Below are 19,247 nucleotides of genomic sequence, written 5' to 3'. Positions count from 1 at the left end.
GCAGCAGCAGCAGTAGTAGTAATAGTAGTAGTAGTAGTAGTAGTAGTAGTAGTAGTAGTAGTAGTAGTAGTAGCAGTAGTAGCAGCAGTAGTAGTAGTAGTAGAAGTAATAGTAGTAGTAGTAGTAGTAGAAGTAGTAGTAGTAGTAGTAGTAGTAGTAGTAGTAGTAGTAGTAGTAGTAGTAGAAATAGTAGTAGTAGTATTTTATTCGGCATTTCGACAAAGATCAAATCATAAGTAAATATGATTACAAGGAGGGACGGGTATAGGAACAAGGATATATACAGTACAAGTCCAGGTTGACAGGGAAAGGAAAAAGTAAAAAAAAAAACACCAAAAACAAGTAAATAATGTATCCCGCATGCTCTCACCATAATCATTATTATGTACGTATTGTAATTGAAATTCTGGGTTTAACTAATATACCAAGAGTACTGTTAAGACACAATCACAATTATATGACGCGTATGTTTTCTCTTATATCTTATTTTACTCTTATCAATGTTGCAGTCGTCGTCGCCGTCGACGTCATTGTCCATGTTGTTGTTCTTACTATTCTATCGTCGCTATGATCGACCTGTAGTCAGTTTCGTTGGCCTATACCATTTTGATTGTATTTCTCTTTCTCTTTATACAGACGATTCTTGTTTTTCGAATGTGGAGAACGCATCTTTGAAAGATAAAGACTTAGAACCGTGTGTGCCGCTCATCATATACGATTATTTCACCGGGAGCAGGATATCCTACGCCCTGACCTTCGCGTTGCTCTTTCTGTTCATCGTTGGTAAGAATATTACCACTATGTTACATTATGTTACATCATGAACACTTTCACAACAGTAAATAAATTAATAAATCTCGAAATTCGTTTCTATCTCGGAAATCAGAGCGAGTTTGTACTGAGAGTCCAATAGGGGCTAGGTATATAGGCAATCTATATTCAATTCATTTCAATTCAAATAAACATTTATTTTCTTCCAATTCATTACATTTTTCGTAAACTTAATTCATACATAAATAAATTTGTCATGAAAAATATAAATATGTACATGTTGGGTATTAAGAAGAAGGCGTATACCCTAAAAGCTGAGGCTTGTGGCGGGATACGCCTATAAACAAACATACAATACAATAAACAATACAAAGGAAAGGGCAGAGAAAGATAAAGATTTAGAAAAATTTGAATGAAATTGTTTATTAATTCCCTTTTAAACAGAAGAAAAAAAAATGGTCGACGCATATTTCTATGCACATGTTTGCATAAGGTACATACATATTTGAACAAAACGGTTTGTTCATGTAGTGAGTGGACAGTAATAGTTATCATAAATCTTCTGATTTCCATTAAAAATTACACAAAACCTAGGTAGAATATTCTAGTATTTTTCGATTTTATATGAAAAATAAGGAACGTAGAAAAATTCTTATTAATAGCCATTAAACTGCATTTAATTGAAGCGCCTTTTGCTTGAGTGTCCAGTTACCATTACCAGATACTTTCTCACGGTGGGGGGGGGGGGCACTCAGCATGCTCAGTGAACAAAAATACAAATGTATTTGTTTGCTCTTTCTTTTTATGTCTTCATCAAAATTGTTTTAAAATTTATCCGTTTTGTTTCTCATTACATCATGCAGGATGTGTTTTGGCTCTGTACATCATCGCAACAGTGCGCACGCGCAGGATAGAAGAAACCAAAAGAGCTATTCATAAATCTGCAAGAAAACAACACCCACAGGACACACAATCGTACCTCGGTAGTATAAAGCAACTTAATTTTCTATTTAATTCTTTGGGCGAATATCTATTTCATTTCGCCCGATTCAGTGAAACTTTCTTTGAGGATTGAAGTATTTCAGGTTTTCCTTCCATTTCTCTTTTGTAATTTATTTCAATACACAAAGAATTTGTATAACAAGTTCTGTTAAAACCATGAATACGAATATGACTGATATTTTGAGTTCCAATTACTTTTAGTTTAACTCTGATGATAATTATTTTGATCCCTAGCACAAAGATTGGAAAAATAATTTGTTCCCTCTTACAGTTTCATCCTTTAATATTTAATGTTGTTCTCAACCTTCCACAAACATTTTCTTAATGATAGATAAGGAACAAATTTTGTGAAAAAAAATCATCTCTATAATTCTAAAGATTGGTGTCACATATAACAAGTATGCTACCAATTGAAGGATACCATTGGGTTTAAACGATGTTTTTATTATAAATTTTAGGATAATTATTATAGATATTTAGAGGTCCTGGCCTACCTCCGTTCAGACTGGACCTCTAGGAAGAACAGAGCCATTATATCAATGGCTCTGAATAGAGTGATCCATCCGTATATTTTTATGTGCATGTTTATATATTTACATTTGATATCATATTTTGTGCAATGTATTTTATTGTGATTTTTATACGGTAAATAAAACCAAACCAAACCAAAAGATTGTAAATGCTTTTGACGTTGATTTTAATTTTCACTTCAATTTAACACCTCAATTCAATCTTGTCATCAGCGAATGAATGGTCTGGATTTGATGAACCTGGGAAGGAGATAGAGGTATGTCTTGGTCCCAATGAATGTATTCGAGTGATGGGTCAACGAGGATCAAAACTTCATAGAAGCATTGATGTAGGTCACCCTCAGAGAATAACCATCTTCATGAGCTCAGATTCAAAGCAGAGATACATCCTGGTCAAGCTAGAGAAAGAGTGAGCATTGTTGTTATCATTATCACTATCATCATCATCATTACCGTCATCAACATCATCATCATCATCATCACCATCATCATTATCATCATCACTATCATCATCTTCACACCACCATCATCATCACCACCATTATGATTATCATCATCATCATCATCATCATCTCCACACCACCATCATCCTCCTCATCATCACCACCATTATCATCATCATTATCACCATCATCATCATCATTATACTGCTACTACTGCTACTGCTGCTGCTGCTACTACTACTACTACTACTACTACTACTACTACTACTACTACTACTACTACTACTACTACTACTACTACTACTACTACTACTACTACTACTACTACTCCTGCTACTACTGCTACTCCTGCTTCTACTACTACTACTACTACTACTACTACTCCTACTTCTACTACTACTACTACTACTACTACTACTACTACTACTACTACTACTACTACTACTACTACTACTACTACTACTACTACTACTACTACTACTACTACTACTACTACTACCACCACTACTACTACTTCTACTGCTACTACTACTACAACTACTACTACTTCTTCTATATACTTCTACCTTTATTGTAAGTAATACCCTTTTTTCACTCTATCATAGGTACGACCTCGTTCTCAAGTTCCACCACGTCGACGATCGTCTTGAGTTCGTTAGCGATCTCCAAAGCTTCATCGGAAGACAGCAGAAAGGAGTCGTGATCGAACGTCGTGAACTCCGGGAGTACGACCTTCTTCGGATGGCCGTTACTAAGCAACAACGACAGGCAGTTCTCGAGAAGTTCATTCGACTTGCTCTCAATTATGTTAGTTTTTGTTTTAATCTAGTTGGCCTCTAAATGTTCTCTTTTCATTTGTTTTTGTATATTACTTGGTTTTAATTGTCTGTATTATTGGTGGCAGCTTTTCATAAGACTTCAATGTTCTTCCAAGCTGTCTCCACATTCTATTTTATTGTATATATATTTTTACCTTGTAATTGTTTTTAATTTTGAATGAAATAAATTGAAATTGAATTAATAGTCTGATTTAGAAAATGGCTGACACTATAAAAGCTTTTGATAAGTGTTGACTTAAAAGTGAAGTTGAAAGGTGAAAGATGAAGATTATATGAGGTTTTGTTTCCCTGTTTAATGATGAAGATCTGAAGATAAAGTACAGTATTAATGATAACCATCTATATATTACACTGCTAAATTGCAATGTAAGAGCTTCTAATTCCAGAAATCGTTTTCATAAATCAATGGAAACTCGCTAGATATTTTAAAGCCAACATGAGTTCACTTTTATCATAACGCCACAGTCTGTATTTAGAAACATTTCGCTTTTACATTTCTCGTTTTAAATATAAATCGTTTCTAGGAGAATGAGACGCATTTTCATGATTTCATTTTCTCAAACTATGTTGCAAACCTCAATGGCATGTAAGCCTGACGCAAGATTCTATTCATAAAAAGTTTTTATAATCAAATAAACATATAACAATTATTTGAGATTACTCTTGATCTATTTTGCTTTTGTTAAGACTGTATAGCCATGCTCTTATTGTCCCCTTTCGCATCCTTGGTGCTCTAGGAAGGTGATAGTCCCGAGGAATTGATGGAAAGCATCACCCAGTTGGATGATGGTCAAGCAGTCATGGAATGTGAACTCAGCAAGTACGAGTTTGGTGAACTCCTTACGCTCAAGCCCGACTCCCAGTTCGTTCAACTCATGTTCGAGCTCGTCGACAAGGACGGGAGCGGATCCATCTCCTTCAGAGAGTTCCTAGATGTCACCGTCATCTTTGCCAAGGGTAGGTCGAAGGGCGAGTCATCTGTATTTCGATTTAAATGCATGGGGATTTGTGCGAAAGGTGTTTACAGATTTTACACGTTCTAGAATAAGTTTTGGGGTATATATATGCGATATATTTATTCTGGTCCACGAGGAAAGCAATCACTTCCACACGTACATGTGTATTTTTTAATACTGATTGCAATCATAACATTGTTTCAGAGGACAGCATACTCTAATTGATTACTTGCGATATCTGGTGTTGAATCATGATGTTTATTAAAGAATTCTGCGATTTGATCATTTCAGGTAAACCAGAGGACAAGATCAAGCTGATGTTCGATATGTATGACGTAGATAATTCAGGAGCATTGTCACGTGATGAATTCAAAATCATGCTCAGGTGACCAGTACAATTTTTTTTAGCAAGATGAAGATATGCAGTTTATTCTCGAACGCACGTTTTTTTTATAGCTTTATTATAAAATGTAAAGATTCTGAAATAAATTTAAAAATGAATTAGTTAGTTAGACTTTGATCGAAGCGTCCGGCAAATGAGTGTCGTGAAATCCATACTATCAAATAAGTGTCAGTTTGGCGTTATTGCCCTCTAGAATGAATAATTTATCTCCATCCTCTTATTTGTTTTTTATTATCATAATTATAATCTTCACCATCACCACCATCATCACCTCTACTATCATCACTATCATCACCATCATCACCATCATCACAACCATCACCATCATCACCATCATCACCACCATCACCATCATCACCATCATCATCACCATCATCACCACCATCACCATCATCACCATCATCATCACCATCATCACCACCATCATCACCACCATCATTATCATCACCATCATCACCATCATCACCACCATCACCATCATCATCACCATCATCACCACCATCATCACCACCATCATTATCATCACTATCATCACCATCATCACTATCATCACTATCACCACCACCATCACCATCATTACCATCACCATCATCATCATCATCACCATCATCATCATCACCATCACCATCATCACCACCATCACCATCATTATCATCACTATCATCAACATCATCACTATCATCACTATCACCACCACCATCACCATCATTACCACCACCATCACCATCATCATCATCATCATCACCACCATCATCACTATCATCTTTATCATCAATATCATCGCTAGCCATGATCATCATGCATCACATCATCCTCTTTCCTCCACAACTATGCACCGCCATTACCGTCATCATCGTAATGTTTCCGACTATCTTTCCCCTTTTTTCACCCAGGTCGATGTTGGAGACGAACAGCGCTACGTTGGAACAGGAAAAGATGGATGACGCCATCGCATCAATGTTTAAGGATGCTGGATTCGAAGAGAAGGAAGAATTGACCTTGGATGATTTTAACATCTTAATGGGAGACAACAAAGAGAGCTTCAGCAAGTCTACCATTGGACTAGGTTTGTTACCATATTTATTTATTTATTTATTACACATATTTAAAAGGGTAGCCGAATCAGCAGAAACACTGGTTTTCATTGGGCCCTTTTTAAAATACAATGTAAAATATGCATGAAAATAACCACAAAGATGTATATCAGCCCAGTAGAAACAGACAAAGATGACAAAACAAGACAAACTATATACACAGTGCACATCAATATGTAAACAAAGTACAGAATAAACGTGAACATTTAGTAACCTGAGGAAACAAAAAGGTGAATTTAATAAAAATGCATGGCTAACAGCAATAAATACATACATGCAAATACTGCTCGATTCTTTTAACAGAAAAGATTAAACAAAAGAATATAGAAAATGTAAAATTAAATTTGGCTAATTGAACTAAATGTGTAAACATTCGCATTCAGTACTTATACATCCATAGACACAAATATAAAAAAAATATAAACATTATCTGACATAATCTACTATACACCATCAACATCAAATCAAGATAAAAAGACTGAAACTTGTATGACCCTTTAATTTAATAAAGTGGGGGTAAGTAGTAGTATGGAGTTGATTTTTAATATGTTTACAGATTATTTTGAAAGCACTGAGAACCATCATTTAAGTAGCAGTATATTAGCACTATATTAACTCTTAGCCATAGTAACTCTTAGCTTTTTATGCGCCTTGAGCACTACACAGAGTATATTTGGCACTTTATAAGTCACATTATTATTATTATATAATATAGCAACTTTATTAACGTGATGATGAAGATCCGTTTGGTGCTTGTTTTTATCTTGGTGTTACAGGCGCGAATTCGTCTGACTAATGTAGCTCAGAAGTCGCATGTTAGTTTAGAAACATGATACAGATGCCTCCCATAGCCATACGCAACTGGGAGGGTGGGTGACTCTTGTCCCCCGGATTTATACAAATATTCTCGAAATATCAACCCAAAGTGCCCCCAAAATAGCGCACTAGAAAACCCCTTGGTCGCTTGGCTCCCTCACGTGTGTGTATTTGTTACTATAGTATATCCCTGATACGACCATGGCGACATTTTGGTAGGTGGTGGGGTGGTTGACTCGTAAAATGAATCGCAGCACAGCTGGTGTAAAATCCAGCTCATCTATCGTGAACATCATGCAGCTATCAACACCAAACTTGGAATCACAGCTAATTACGGCCAAATACGATTGGTTTAGATCAAGCTTTTGTGAATAATACCATAATGTCAAGGCCTTTTACTTATCTTGAAACTGTACAGACTCATTCTGGGCCAAACGCAGAACATGGCGAAAGCGGATTTTGAAAAGATATCGAGAGGCGCGTTGTAGAATCCCTTACTATGGTAACCACAGCACTAAATTATTTTGCACTGCACTGTATGGTCCAAATATGAATTTCCTATTATATCAGAACCTTATTCCAATTCATTTCATATCTTATATCCAGATTCTTACTAGCTAACCCTTTTGACTTTCTCAATCTGGGAAATATTTTGTGTCAGACAATCTTGATGACATTCCCCCCACCTATGCACTTCGTTCTAAAAGGGCTGTTATTGGGATTTTTCTTTCATTTCTAGTGAACAGACACAGAAAATATTGAAGCCGGATTTGAAAATCTTTCAAGATGACCGGTTGAGAAATCGTTCTTGTTTGACTATGGTAGACCAATTGCTCTGAATCACATGTTTGTCCATCATCCATTCTACACAAAGCCGTAGCTTTTCCTTAATGTCTAAACATTATTCCTCATCCAAATCCGTTTGAAATTATTATTATCATTTTAATTTTTGTTCTTTCATTGCTAGTCATTCACTTTCATATCTTTTGGGTGTTTGACCGCCCGGACGCGAATTTTTAAACCGTAGGATGGCCACTGAAGAAAAATGAATTAATTATGAGTGGTTCGCTTCTTGCGATAAATTAGTCTTTGATTCAAGGTATAGGAGACCGTTATAAACTTCTCTTCTTAAAATAATTAAAGCAATTGGTTATTATTCTAAATCACCCCTGTTGATTATAAAAATTAGTTATTTGTTTTGTTTTTAAAGTAAATTAGTGTTTGTTGACGGAGGAATACTCGGATCTAGAAGCTTCAGGTTAGAAATATGTCTGTATTTATAGACTAAAAGTACAACGTGACGACAATGGTGTTGCTCAAATCTCTCCGGTCTCTCTCTCCCACTCTCTGAGTATCTCTCATCAGTTCATGCTTTGTTCATATAATTTCGTTTTCATCTGCATTTTATACCTATACTGAAAACGTATATTTTGAGGGGAAAAGTTTATTTTCTTAAATTGTTCTGTGTCCAGATAATTTTCATTCTCTAATGTAGGACACTGCCTAAACGGAATGACATTTCTCTCTCAAAGTACACGTTTACTTCTTCAAACTTTCTTTCACATTATAATTACATGTTACATTATGGTTTATATCCTGTTTATGTATCTATCATCTGTCATGTATCACTGAACACATGTATGACATCACACCCGACCCTTCGCTCCCTCGCCCTTCACCCCCCCCCCCTTTCTCTTACTCCATCAGACTTTCTTTCACATTGATCATAATTATATATAACATTACAGTTAATATTGCGGTTTATTAAATTGTAACTTTATACTGTATACATCCCTTCACACAACTGACAAAATGGAACATAACAATAGAAAGCATTGTGTTGTGTTTACTGGCCTATCATGAAAGCATACGTGTCTTTATTTCTATTCTCTCTCCTCTACAAAAAATAATTTACATGAACACAGAAAATCAGGGATGTTCAGCAGCTGTTAAAATTTATCCATCACTGTTAAAGGGCAAGTCCGGCCAACAAAAAATGTTATTTGATTAAAAAGAGACAAATCAAAGAAGCATAACACTAAAAAATCATCAAAATTGGACTTAAATATGAAATTTATGACATGCTAAAGTTCCGCTTAATTTAACAAAACAGTTATAAGCACATCCTAGTCGGTATGCAAATGAGGGACCTTTACATCACCCACTCACTGTGGTTTTTTTTTTTGCATTTTATTGTATTTATTCAGCTTTTTGAACACATTGAGGCAGGGAGGCAGATTGCGAAGCGAATTGCTCATGAATAATTCATAATTCTTCAGTGGCCATCCTATGGTTTAAAAATTCGCCGCCCGCACGGTCAGCATCCGGACGCCATTTTTAAACCCGATCTGTATCTGGGCACTATTTCATCAGAGTTGTCTACAGACTACAGTGATTTAATTGTCATCTCTGATCATTTAAAAATGATTTCTTTGGTTTCATATTGTAGGATACATTGGTTGAATGATATAATCGACTTATTAATCTAAGTTGTAAAAAAAAAATTCTTGATGTCACCTTTATCCATCATTCACTTTGCACGCGGCATCATTCTTTGATAGTGAAACACATGGCTTTGAATTTGAGAGAGCAACAAACAATCCGTCCTCCCGAAATTGTTTTCTAACACAATTCTTTATCCTGCTTAGGACAGGGATGCCCACATCATCTGTCATATCTATTATGATGAGGCTTTCTCTTTTCTCACATTTTCGTTTCATGTTACTAAAGACGGCAATTTGCACACTTCTTGGAAGTGCTATTCCTTTGGTCGGATCGGTTCATCCATGCTCTCACATCGTTCTAAACATGTTTAGAGTTCTGGTTTATTGTTGTTTTGATCTATATTGTCTTTTTCTCCTTAACATCAATTTCACCACAACTTCTTCAACCTCTTATTGTACCCATTATCGTAATACATGTAGCTGTAATCAAGGTCATTATTATCGTTACTATAGCCATCATCTTCATCATCTTTGCTATCTACATCACCATCATCCTTCATCTTCATCGTCGTTATTATCATCGCCATTATCATCATCATCATCATCATCACGTGTTTCATCATTACTATCATCATCGTCATCATCAACATCATCATCATATTAATTATAATTATCTTCATCATCGACATCATCATCATCATCATCGTCGTCGTCATTACCATTTTCATTACCATTATCTTCGCCATTATCATCATCATTGTTATTATCATCTTCATGAGAATAACAATGATGATAATAATCATTAAAATTATCTTTCCATCTCCATAGTTCAATTCAATTCAATTCGATTTGTTCAATTCTATCATCACCATCATCGTCATCTTCATCATCTTCACCATCATCTTGGTCATCGCTATTGCCATCTTTTCCATCATCAGTATCATTATCATAATTATCATCGACATCATTAACACGTTTTCACCATCATCATCGTCGTTCTCGTCGTCATTATCATTCACAGGAAAGAGCGCTCCTGGAGTCGGAAAGAACAAAAATTCAGGGAGCAAGAAATCTCGAGATGGAAGCAAAAAGAGCAAAGACGGAAACCGAGACAGCAAGACAGAAAAACGCAACATTAGGAGTGCTCTGTCAGGATACGTGTAAGTTTATGTTCTTACGTCACATCTTACGTCTTTCGAGCGAGCAAAGCGACCAACGGAGAAACACAATAGATCTGTTGAACGTATTGTGCGTTATTGATATACACTGTAAATTTTACAGTGCAAATCTACAGATAATAATGTTGAACGGTTAGGCATCTTAATTATTAAAGTAATTGGTACTTCAAACAGACAAAATCATCCTGAATTTATATTTTACAAGCAATATCAAGAGCACTCATTTATTATCATAAAGATAACTCTTTACACTACAGGTGCAATGAAAACAAAAAGAATTTGTTTTATGGTGTCCGATAATATAATTTTAATGTTCAATAATTTGTTTATTTGCGTGCGAGAGTATAGTTTATGATACACGAGAATATAGTTTATGGTGTATAAGAATATAGTTTATGGTGTCCGAGAATATAGTTTAAGGTGTATAAGAATATAGTTTATGGTGTCCGAGAATATAGATTATAGTAATCGAAATATTGTTTATTGTATGCGAGAATATTTCTTATGGTGTTATGTGAAACTACTATAATCATATATACTATACTTAATAATATCTTATACGTCTTCGAAGTAAGCAAAATCTGGCAATGAGGTGCAAGATTAGTAGAGGTAGCATCCGCTTTCAGATTGTATCTTTAAGAAGGAAATACCTGTCGCAGGCGGAAGTGCTATCAAAATACAATATTACAATATTTACCGATCACACTTGGTCATAAATATGTATCCCTGACAAAGATGACCAAGTGAGTTAAAAACCGAGAAATATTTCAGAAAGCCAACAAGGAAGTTGTCTTTCTCGTCAGATGTAAGCTCCAGGAACTGTTGACGACGTAAAATATAATCACTTCCGGGTCAAGAAGTGTCAATCAATCAGGGGCCCGTTGCAGAAAGAGTTGCAATCAATCGCAAGTCTTAAAATCATGTGCAACTTGATTTTCAACCAATCAACAGCGCGCATTTGGGACTTGCGATTGATTTTTTTGGCTCGCGTTTAAACGCGACTCCTTCTGCAACGGGCCCCAGGCCGCGTTGCACAAGAAGTTGCTGGTAATATTTAATATCAATGAAAACGCAACTTCAAAATCATATGCAATTTGATTTTCAACCAATGCCAAGTTCATTCTATTATTAGTTGTCAGTAGCACTTGATTTATCAAGTTGCGTTTAAAAATGAATCCCTATTTGCAATGGCCCCTTTTGATCAGTAATGATCATTAATATATTTGGGCTTTGTATCCATGTACTGATTTATATTTTCATATATGAAATGCTAGTAAACAAAAAATTAACAATTACAATATAAATTTGGTTATTAGATTATTTAACTAAGTCTTTGGAGTGATAGAGACAATCGAAAGATTGCGAACCCCATCACTATATACCGAAACCAGATTCTTCATTAAACAATGTTAATAATTGGGGGAAATGGCAGATAACGGAGGAGAACACAAATCATTCAACAAGGGCTATCAAATCAGTTGTCATAAAAAGCACTATACCCATTACATAACATCCTTCAAGAAATAAAATCAATATCTTATTGATGTTTAATCATTCTGTTTAAGGTAAACACAACTACAGGATGTAGATATCGATAACGTTTATAGCATGTCACAATTATGTGTATTTACCTGGTTATAGCACATCGTAATTTCAAAGCTTAGGAAGGACATCCAGTGGTATTATGACCATTGACCTGATAATTGCTTAGTTCTGACATCGAAGATTAGGAAGGGCACAAATGTCCCAGAAGAATATGTATAAAGACAGTTTTTGCATGTTTTCATTCGTAAGAGGAAGCTTGCTTAATTCGTTTTTTGTTTGCCTTCAAAAAGCACCACAAATTTAAGTAATTTGTGATTTTATTTTTATTTTCTAAATACTATATAATCCGAAGAAAATAGTAAGATCCATATTTTCAATAACTATATGAAATGACATACAACTGCATTTTATACCAGAAAGAAAGGTGTTGAGTTCTTACAAAGAGTGTCATTCATAATCATTCTTTTTTTTTTCCATTCTTGAAAGGATGCCCGCCTGACCTTTGAAAAACAGAAAACGAGAGGAAATATAAGTGAATTTGGGCCCAAATCATTCAAGGAGAACAGAGTAATGGAATTTAAAATTTTGATATATGGCCAAATTGTCATGAATTTCATGATGTGCCATTTTCTCAGAAAAACACTTAACCCATGCATTTGATATAACCAGACTTGCCATTTCTATTACGCCTGTAAGAGTACGAGAATACAATACAAATACAGTATCATAATTGTCTTGTTATATATCACTGGTTTATTTTCATTAATGTCATTTTTTCCATCAGCGGCCGTCGGTCGGGAAAGAAGAAGAAGCCCTCGGATGTGAAAATTCGTACGGTAGAAAAGAACTACCAAGACAACAAAATTGTCCGCTTCTATAACGTTATCACAAGCTACATTGAAAACAACAAGTTGGAAATCTTCTGGTTATGTCTCTATATGTTGATCATGAGTGGTATCTTTCTTCAGAAGTTCTTCCGTGAGTGCAATGTTCGCATATTTATTTTGCTTTGTCCTCATAAATAGTTAAATTACACTGAATGGGGCCTATTTGATGAGATTTTAAACAGTTTTTAAAAGGGATTATAAAGGATTTTTATTACAGAAATCATCCGAGCAAGTAAAGGATAATTTACTTTTTCAAAATAGATTTTAAACAAAATAGAATAGTTGGACATAATTATAACTGAAAGAAAGAATAATTCCAGTGCATTACGAGTGAATGGGGGTAAATAGCAAATTCAATAATCTGAATTTTGATCAGCCAATATATTTTCACGGTGTCCAGCATAAGCTGCCGCCACTGGAAAGGTATTTCCAGAGTAGAGTAACTCAATGATACTCTCCTATAATTTCATACAATTTATGCATGCATTACCAGAGCATCTTTATCTGTATGTCACCATGGTTAGCAAAAATGTTTGCCCTTATAATTCATAACAGAATATCGAACCTTCACGGAACATAAGGGCACCCGTCGAATAACCAGTTGGGGTCTTCCCATTACCCGTGGGGCTGCTGCTGCCCTGATGTTCACATATTCCACTCTGCTCGTTACGGTCTCTCGCAACACCATCACCAAACTAAGAGAGACTTTTCTCGCCCACTACGTCCCCTTTGATGCCTACCTCAGCTTCCACAAGCTTGTGGCCTACACGTCATTAGGCTGGTCAGGTAATTGAGATCCCCTAAAGAGAGAAAGAGAGAGAGAGGGGGGGGGGCGATTTAAAGCTCAAGGTATAAATATATCCCTCAATTATTACTTTTTTTTAAACTGTGCTTGTAAAATACAGCTGAGCGGGTCTCAGTACTTGAACTAGATCATACACACATTAATAGATGAATGCAAAATTGTATTTACTTGTCTTTTCCTGATTGCTTAGAAAGGGTTACTGCATGTAAGCAAGCAACTATGATACAGAAGGCTTATTAAGGTCTTCTCCGAGGGACCTGGTAATGGATGAGTGCCTTACGAAATGGCACTATTGCATCAATTTGGATTCCAACCGTGGCCATTGGAATTCGAATCCCCTGCTTTCCTGTCATGCATCCTCCTTATCCTCTAGAATGAAGCATTTGAAATCATTGTTTATATATTCCAATTAGGTGCAGTAGTAGGTCCATACTATAGTTTGCAATGATTATACTTGCTAAAATAAAATTAAACGCTTACTTTATCAGACGTCTCCAAGTGTTCTTTGTAATACAGTATAATTACATGTCCTTTGGCAAGGTCGTTTTGCCTCTTCTGTAAGATTCACTTGAGCTACCCCGGAACGGAATGCAAGAAAAGATGATTATCAAGAGATATTATTCAATTGTATCAATAGTAGATTTCATTATCTTATTCATACAAAAATGAGAAAATTTCCCCATGCAGAATTATATTTATCATAATGACCGAATAAAGATGGAAAAATTCAATACAGTCTTTATCAAATGAATATTACGTTACAGTCCTTCATTCTGTGGGGCACGGCGTGAATTTCTACCATCTTTCGACCCAAGCTGCCGAGGATATGAATTGTATTCTTCCTGATGTTTGGTTCAGGTAAGCTCGCTGATCTAGGGGGCGCAGGGGCATGTGCCCCCGGTCCAAATTTTACACAAATATTACCCTGTTGTGTTTAGTTCCCCCTCTTGAGAACCCCCCCCCCCCTTGAAAGTATGAAAAAAATGTCAATTTCTGACTTGAATGCTTTTTATGGCCTGTCATTCTTTTTAAGGGGTGTACATATGCATGTATACACAAAATCAGCAAACTTGACATCTTTATTTATAGTGTAAATTGAATTGTTCTGTTCAATGGAAACTATATATATTTCGTGCAACAATAAGGAAATTTTGATCTCAATACACAAAGAAAATTTCGTGCTACGTTGTACTAAATTAATAAAGCCCCTAAAATAGAATGGGACCGGGGACCCCGATTCCCCTACTACCAAATAAACAAACAACGAACTATGAAACAAACATCAAAACAAGGAAACAACATCCACGAAAGAAAACAAAACAAGCACAAACAAGCAAAACACACACAAAAAAAACAATATGACATCAAGGAGTCAGTCTATATACAGCGGCAGTACGCAGACAGGTCAACTATGCGTTCACAAACTCAGCAACACCCCCTCTTTCCCACTTTTTTAAAAAATCACTGGCTGTTTCTTTCTTTCTTTCTTTATTTATTTATTGATATATTCATATTCCACAATCATCAAAGTACATTTCGTAATCATGTTTACAATGAAAAAAAATGCATAACATATGCAGGATTGAAACATAGCAATGAAATTAAAAAAGTGGAGGGGCCTACTAAAAAGCAGAGCTTGTAAAATGTAGACCCCCTATCAAAACTTTATACAAGGGTAATATGATACAAATAGAGTAAAATAATCAGCAAAATTTTATAAAATTATATAGATATAAACACTGTAACACAAATGTATTTACACTTTCAAGCGATAGCGACGATTGTTAACTTTTAACGATGATTCAAACATCATAAACATGTTCTTATTCATTTCTTTCGAATTTTTCTGGTAAGATTTAATATCAATTAATATTGCATGTGGCTGATCATATTCAACTTGATCGTGTAGTCATTCATAACTTTATTGGCAGTTTTGAGAAACCCGTCCATATGAACAAAATATATATTCATATAAATTAAGATACTTCTCTGAGCCGTGATGACATCTGGTTAGCAGTTCATATATTTCGTGATGCCACATTTTCATAATATTAATTTAGTGAACGACATCACACTGTATTGCCTTTGAAATACAATTCTTTTTAGTCACCTGATGAATATGTTTAAAAATGCAATCGTTTGCTTGTCAAATACAGATCGCATGTCTTCCCGAAGTTCCATCATTGGGTCGGTACAACAGTCACAGGTATGTAGAAGAAGTGATATTTGGACTGCACTTGATTGATTCAATTGATTGGGCTGAAATAAGTCAAATGTCAATTTATATTTATAATTATGATATAGGTATTTTACCATGCAGGGAAAACTTTAAAAAATATTTATTTACCTTTATTTACCTTACATTTACCTTTATTCATATTTACACTAGGTGTGACTGCTGTCTTACTGGTAATGACATGTACCGTCATCTTCGTCTTCGCAACCCAGTACTCCAGACGTCGAGTATTTCGTCTCTTCTGGATGACCCATCAGCTCTATGTCTTATACTTCATCCTGATGACCTTACATGGCTCGGCCAGGCTCATCCAACCGCTGTCTTTCTACTACTTCTGCCTTGGACCGGTCATCTTGTTCACCCTGGACAAGGTGGTCAGCATCGGGCGAAGGAAGGTGGAGATTCCAGTCCACAAGGCGGACATCCTCCCATCAGGTAAGTTTTTTTGATAAATATGTTTTGTAATCATCTCTGGATATCCGCTTTATAATTATCTATCAATATTTACGTTGTAAAACTGTTTGTATAATTTACGTGACTGTTCTATATGGATCATCGTTTTAACAAGCCCTGCTTCTTAGATGGTCTCTTTTAAATTTACTTTTTTTTAAAACAAACACTCAATTAATCATCCAAGTGTTTAATTCTTTACTTGAGTAATGATGATATGATTTTTATTATACTTTGTTCGGATCAATATGACCCGTTGAAAGTTCGTTGTTTTTCTTTTTAATTTGTATTTCTGTATTTCTGATTTGTATGTTGAAAATTGGAAAAGAAGTGAAATAAAAATTGTCTTAATCTATGAAGCTTCCCTCGTGTTCATTTGAGGCAAACATTGAAAACCGTTCAGGTATTAGCCGGTCAGCCAGAAAGAAACTACATCAACTTGACTATTTTGCGTGCGACGACAAGATCAAGCAGCATGAGAAATTTGCAAAATGAATTGAGAGGTTCAAGATGCCTGACCTGGGTCAGGTTTTCTGGATGTTAACGTTAATGACATGACACCGTTTTAAATCCTGAATGTCGGCCCTAAGACTTAAATAACCACAGTTCATCCATAAATATATTTATAACGAGATAAAACACTTTCAGCTATAGGTAATCGTGTCTTGGCAAACATTTTTCTCAATTATTGAGCTGTGACGTAACCTTTGCTATTGAAGCTTTTGATTTTTTTCTTTTTAAAAATCATTTTAGATGTGACCAATCTGGTGTTCAAGCGACCGGATAGCTTTGACTACAAGTCTGGCCAGTGGGTCCGGATCGCTTGCACGGCCCTAGGGGGTAATGAATACCACCCCTTCACCCTGACATCAGCACCCCATGAAGAGAACCTATCCCTTCACATCAGAGCCGTAGGACCTTGGACCATGAATCTCAGGTCTACCTATGACAGCAAACAGGTTCTTGGTGAACCACTGCCAAAGGTAGGTGATGGTGTCTTCCGTGTAACAGTCATACCGCTGTAACCGGCACCAGACCCGCAGACCGGCAAAAACTATTACCAATCGTATATCATTGACCGGTTTTGGAGTCAGCTTTGTTGGTGTGAATGTAGCAGTTCAAAGAATGTGGACACTTAGTGTTCTGTATGGTCCTTAGCACCTAAATGCTTTAAATGAAATGGGTATATACAGGGACGGTGATGCAGGGGATAAGGTTGAAGACTCCCTGTGACTTTTTAAGTTATAAACAAACGAAAAGAGATCATGGAGGAACAAGTCATGCACCTCTAGAGGACCCCTATTATTAGATTGATAAAAATGGAGACGTCACATTTAATTCGTCTTGCCCCTATTAAAATAACCTTGTGCCCTCCACAGATATAACACATCCGCTTCATTCGAGAATCAATGCATACCACTGCAACTTGAATGGACGCCAAACACCATACACACGAATGCCAAGCACCGGGGCGTCAATGCACACACGGGAGAAATCAATGCGAATTTCGCTACACACACCAACACCGAACACCGCGCATATTAACTGCTAACACCGCACTTGCACACCGCCACACACATGAACTGCGTGTGAATGCGATTACAAAGAGGGGTATTATTAAATGAGATACGGGTTAATTGAACAGTATAGGTAATGACCGATCAGAGAAATGCATAGCATATCAAACCAGCAGAAAGACAGACAAAGAGGGTTGAAGAGAAGAGAGGGAGGGAGAGAGAGAGAGAGGAAGAGAGAATGAGAAAAGGGAGACATTGGAAGTGAGGATGACAGAAGCTGAAGGAGCATATATACCATATTAATCCTTTTATTTTCTTCTTCATTTTTTCAGATCTATCTGGATGGCCCCTACGGCGAGGGGCACCAGGATTGGTATAAGTTCGAGGTAGCTATCTTGGTTGGTGCAGGGATAGGAGTCACACCATTCGCCTCCATTCTCAAAGATATCGTCAACAAGTCCACAAGCAACGCCAAGTTCCCGTGCAAGAAGGTACGTAAACCCGAACTGGTGCAACATGGTGGCAACTTCTGTGCAACTCAGTTGCGACTTGATACAACGCGTTGTACAGCGACACTACGTTGGTTTCACCGGTGTATAGCTGTACCACTCGGTTGACATCCGGATTTTGCTGCACGTTACCCATCCTAACCATCATTACCATGAATGTGTACAGGGCGGGAGGCAGGCATTGCTTATCTTTACGAGTACATCATATCAGTGTTGTTATGCGGTTATTTGATTCAAATTATATATTGGTTTCATATATAACGATATGACATTTTTTTCTATTTAGAAGAAACACAACACCATGCTTACAGTATTTTCGCATGTCTTAATTCACTAAACTGGGGAGCGTTTCATGAAAGACGTTTTATCTGACAAGTCCCATTTGATCCGACAATTACGGTAGTTACAGTGCTTATTAGCCAATCATCATTAAGGAAAGATGTCAGATCTGACAACATGGACAAAAACGTTGATGAAACATTCCCCTGTTTTCACTTCATACTTTGAACTCTGTTAAAAATTAAATGAATAAAATCAAATTTTCTTTTAACAGGTGTATTTTGTGTGGGTTACCCGGACTCAGAAACACTTTGAATGGTTGACGGATATCATCAAGGATGTAGAGGATCATGACACCAATGACATGGTATCAGTTCATATCTTCATCACCCAGTTCTTCCAAGAGTTTGATCTTCGTACCACAATGCTGGTGAGTAGTGTTCTAATCATAACACATACACATATTGCATGTATATCACATTCTATTTGTCGATTGTTGTTACTTCTTGATGATGTAAACGATGTCCAATCAGATAAAGTCGC

General features: G+C 36.2%; 1 protein-coding gene across 1 annotated transcript in view; it reads left to right on the top strand.

Annotated features, from left to right (window-relative positions):
* LOC121415713 (dual oxidase 2-like) overlaps nt 1-19,247 on the top strand; it is a 51,832-nt gene that overhangs the window by 28,874 nt on the left and 3,711 nt on the right. Inside the window, exons 15-30 of the mRNA XM_041609029.1 lie at nt 637-783; nt 1,635-1,754; nt 2,517-2,712; nt 3,352-3,553; nt 4,323-4,542; nt 4,833-4,926; nt 5,838-6,010; nt 10,320-10,458; nt 12,806-12,999; nt 13,464-13,694; nt 14,478-14,571; nt 15,870-15,919; nt 16,103-16,384; nt 17,153-17,382; nt 18,249-18,407; nt 18,979-19,134. Coding sequence (XP_041464963.1) covers nt 637-783; nt 1,635-1,754; nt 2,517-2,712; nt 3,352-3,553; nt 4,323-4,542; nt 4,833-4,926; nt 5,838-6,010; nt 10,320-10,458; nt 12,806-12,999; nt 13,464-13,694; nt 14,478-14,571; nt 15,870-15,919; nt 16,103-16,384; nt 17,153-17,382; nt 18,249-18,407; nt 18,979-19,134 — 2,687 coding nt within the window. The remainder of the gene's footprint in view (nt 1-636; nt 784-1,634; nt 1,755-2,516; nt 2,713-3,351; nt 3,554-4,322; nt 4,543-4,832; nt 4,927-5,837; nt 6,011-10,319; nt 10,459-12,805; nt 13,000-13,463; nt 13,695-14,477; nt 14,572-15,869; nt 15,920-16,102; nt 16,385-17,152; nt 17,383-18,248; nt 18,408-18,978; nt 19,135-19,247) is intronic.

The sequence above is a fragment of the Lytechinus variegatus genome, chromosome 5 (assembly GCF_018143015.1).
Source record: "Lytechinus variegatus isolate NC3 chromosome 5, Lvar_3.0, whole genome shotgun sequence".
Lineage (NCBI taxonomy): Eukaryota > Metazoa > Echinodermata > Echinoidea > Temnopleuroida > Toxopneustidae > Lytechinus > Lytechinus variegatus.
Note: the sequence above shows the minus strand (reverse complement) of the source record. Positions and strands in the feature narration are given on the sequence as shown.